Here is a 1,855-nt window from a genome sequence, read left to right as displayed (position 1 = left end):
CGGCGGTAGTTGATGACGAATTTCTTATTTATGTAACTCGGGAAATCTGAGTGCGCCCATTGACGACCCAACGGAGATATCGTTAGATAGTAGCGCTGATGCCGCCTACGCCTCCGCGCCGCCCAGCTCAACCGCCTCCGCGAGGCCGTGTCTGCCATCCCTTGTAATAGCGAGCGGACCCTCAGGGCGTCACCGCAAGCCGCTCGTCTACACCGGGGGAAAGAAGTTGAGGCGCGGGGGGGACGACGAGGGTGCCCGCCCCTGCTCCGCAGACACACGCACGGAGAGCTGCAGGTATGCATGTGCGTGCCCGCTTGCATGACCGAGAATGATGAGATGCGTGGGGCTCTTTGTAGCACGCGACACGGCGCCGCAGCGCGTCGCCAGAGTGCCGCCGCCGCCGCCGCCGCCGTTGCGCAAGCAAACCCATTGCGGGCAACACACGCGGCCGCGCACCACAAGATGCTTCTGCCGCTCCACGGGGCGCCGCACGCACGCGGGTCCCGAGCCAAAGTCCCTCGCCCGTGCACCCCAAAGGCAGCAAGTGCCTCGCGCAGGGAGACCTGTGCCGCAGTAAACGCCTGCGCCGCTCTGCGGTGCGGGGCCGCCGGCTGCCGTGGTTGATCCCCTCCGGGCGGATCCCATCGCAGCGGTCGTGCGGGCCGCGCCGTCTGGCGCGAGACTCCCCACCCGGTGGTCACACGGCGTCCCGGGCCTTGCAGAGCACACGTACAGCCATGAGCGGCGAACGCAGAAGAGGGCTTACGGCTGGAAGCCGCGCGGGCCAGCGAGTGCGCGGCGGCCCCGGCGCATTGGGGCGACAACGCTGCACAGTCGCCGTGTCCGTGTGCACAGACGCACCCCATCGCCTCCTGACTCCTGACTCCTGACTTCTCCCCCGCGCCTGCAACCCTTTTTTGTTTTCGACCCCCCCCCCCCCCAAAAAAAAAAAAAAAAACCGAAGGTTGGACAAGAATCGTGATGACTATTCACTTCGCATCGCGACACACCGACACCTGTCATGAGTGAGCAGCGAATGAAAAAGAATATCGAGAAAGAACATCTGAGTCCGACCGTTCCCTCCTCACCGCCGTGCAAAGCACTCATTTCAAGCTGCACGGGCACCAACGAGTTGCTCTGCGGTCGGGTGACGTGCGAGAAGCAAATTTGCACTTCCCTGTTGTCCACGGGCGTGATGAAATTGCTATGTTGCTACTATTGGAAGACGAGTCTGAACCCTGATGCATTGCTGTTGTACGGCACTGAAAAACGCGATGGAAGGAGCGGGCCTTGCGCCCCTCGTGCCGCACCCCTTGAGACGCCTCTTCTCTCTTCGTGCCCCCGCGGGCTGGCTGGCTGGCTGGAAGGAACGTGGCAGGCTGCGGAGGGCTGCAACCCCATCCCTCCGGCGGTTCAACAACATGATCCAAGAGAGTGCGGCGCGCGTCGGCGGTAGTTGATGACGAATTTCTTATTTATGTAACTCGGGAAATCTGAGTGCGCCCATTGACGACCCAACGGAGATATCGTTAGATAGTAGCGCTGATGCCGCCTACGCCTCCGCGCCGCCCAGCTCAACCGCCTCCGCGAGGCCGTGTCTGCCATCCCTTGTAATAGCGAGCGGACCCTCAGGGCGTCACCGCAAGCCGCTCGTCTACACCGGGGGAAAGAAGTTGAGGCGCGGGGGGGACGACGAGGGTGCCCGCCCCTGCTCCGCAGACACACGCACGGAGAGCTGCAGGTATGCATGTGCGTGCCTGCTTGCATGACCGAGAATGATGAGATGCGTGGGGCTCTTTGTAGCACGCGACACGGCGCCGCAGCGCGTCGCCAGAGTGCCGCCGCCGCCGCCGCC

General features: G+C 63.5%; 2 protein-coding genes across 2 annotated transcripts, besides 4 other annotated features; one reads left to right on the top strand and one right to left on the bottom strand.

Moving 5' to 3' along the window:
- Nucleotides 1–101: 101 nt before the first annotated feature.
- Nucleotides 102–141: a microsatellite.
- A 66-nt stretch (nucleotides 142–207) lies between these two features.
- On the bottom strand, nucleotides 208–645 carry Tco025E_08248 (uncharacterized protein; the record flags this gene model as incomplete). The annotated part of the gene is made up of 1 exon (XM_029375103.1): nucleotides 208–645. The coding sequence occupies one exon, from the start codon at nucleotides 643–645 to the stop codon at nucleotides 208–210; it is 438 nt and encodes a 145-aa protein (XP_029224809.1).
- Nucleotides 646–941: 296 nt separating this feature from the next.
- Nucleotides 942–958: a microsatellite.
- A 63-nt stretch (nucleotides 959–1,021) lies between these two features.
- On the top strand, nucleotides 1,022–1,456 carry Tco025E_08247 (uncharacterized protein; the record flags this gene model as incomplete). The annotated part of the gene is made up of 1 exon (XM_029375102.1): nucleotides 1,022–1,456. The coding sequence occupies one exon, from the start codon at nucleotides 1,022–1,024 to the stop codon at nucleotides 1,454–1,456; it is 435 nt and encodes a 144-aa protein (XP_029224808.1).
- A 92-nt stretch (nucleotides 1,457–1,548) lies between these two features.
- Nucleotides 1,549–1,588: a microsatellite.
- Nucleotides 1,589–1,812: 224 nt separating this feature from the next.
- Nucleotides 1,813–1,855: a microsatellite.

The sequence above is a fragment of the Trypanosoma conorhini genome (genome assembly GCF_003719485.1).
Source record: "Trypanosoma conorhini strain 025E chromosome Unknown Tco_14.4_contig_00735, whole genome shotgun sequence".
NCBI classification, from domain to species: domain Eukaryota; phylum Euglenozoa; class Kinetoplastea; order Trypanosomatida; family Trypanosomatidae; genus Trypanosoma; species Trypanosoma conorhini.
This window is presented reverse-complemented; position numbering and strand designations above follow the sequence as displayed.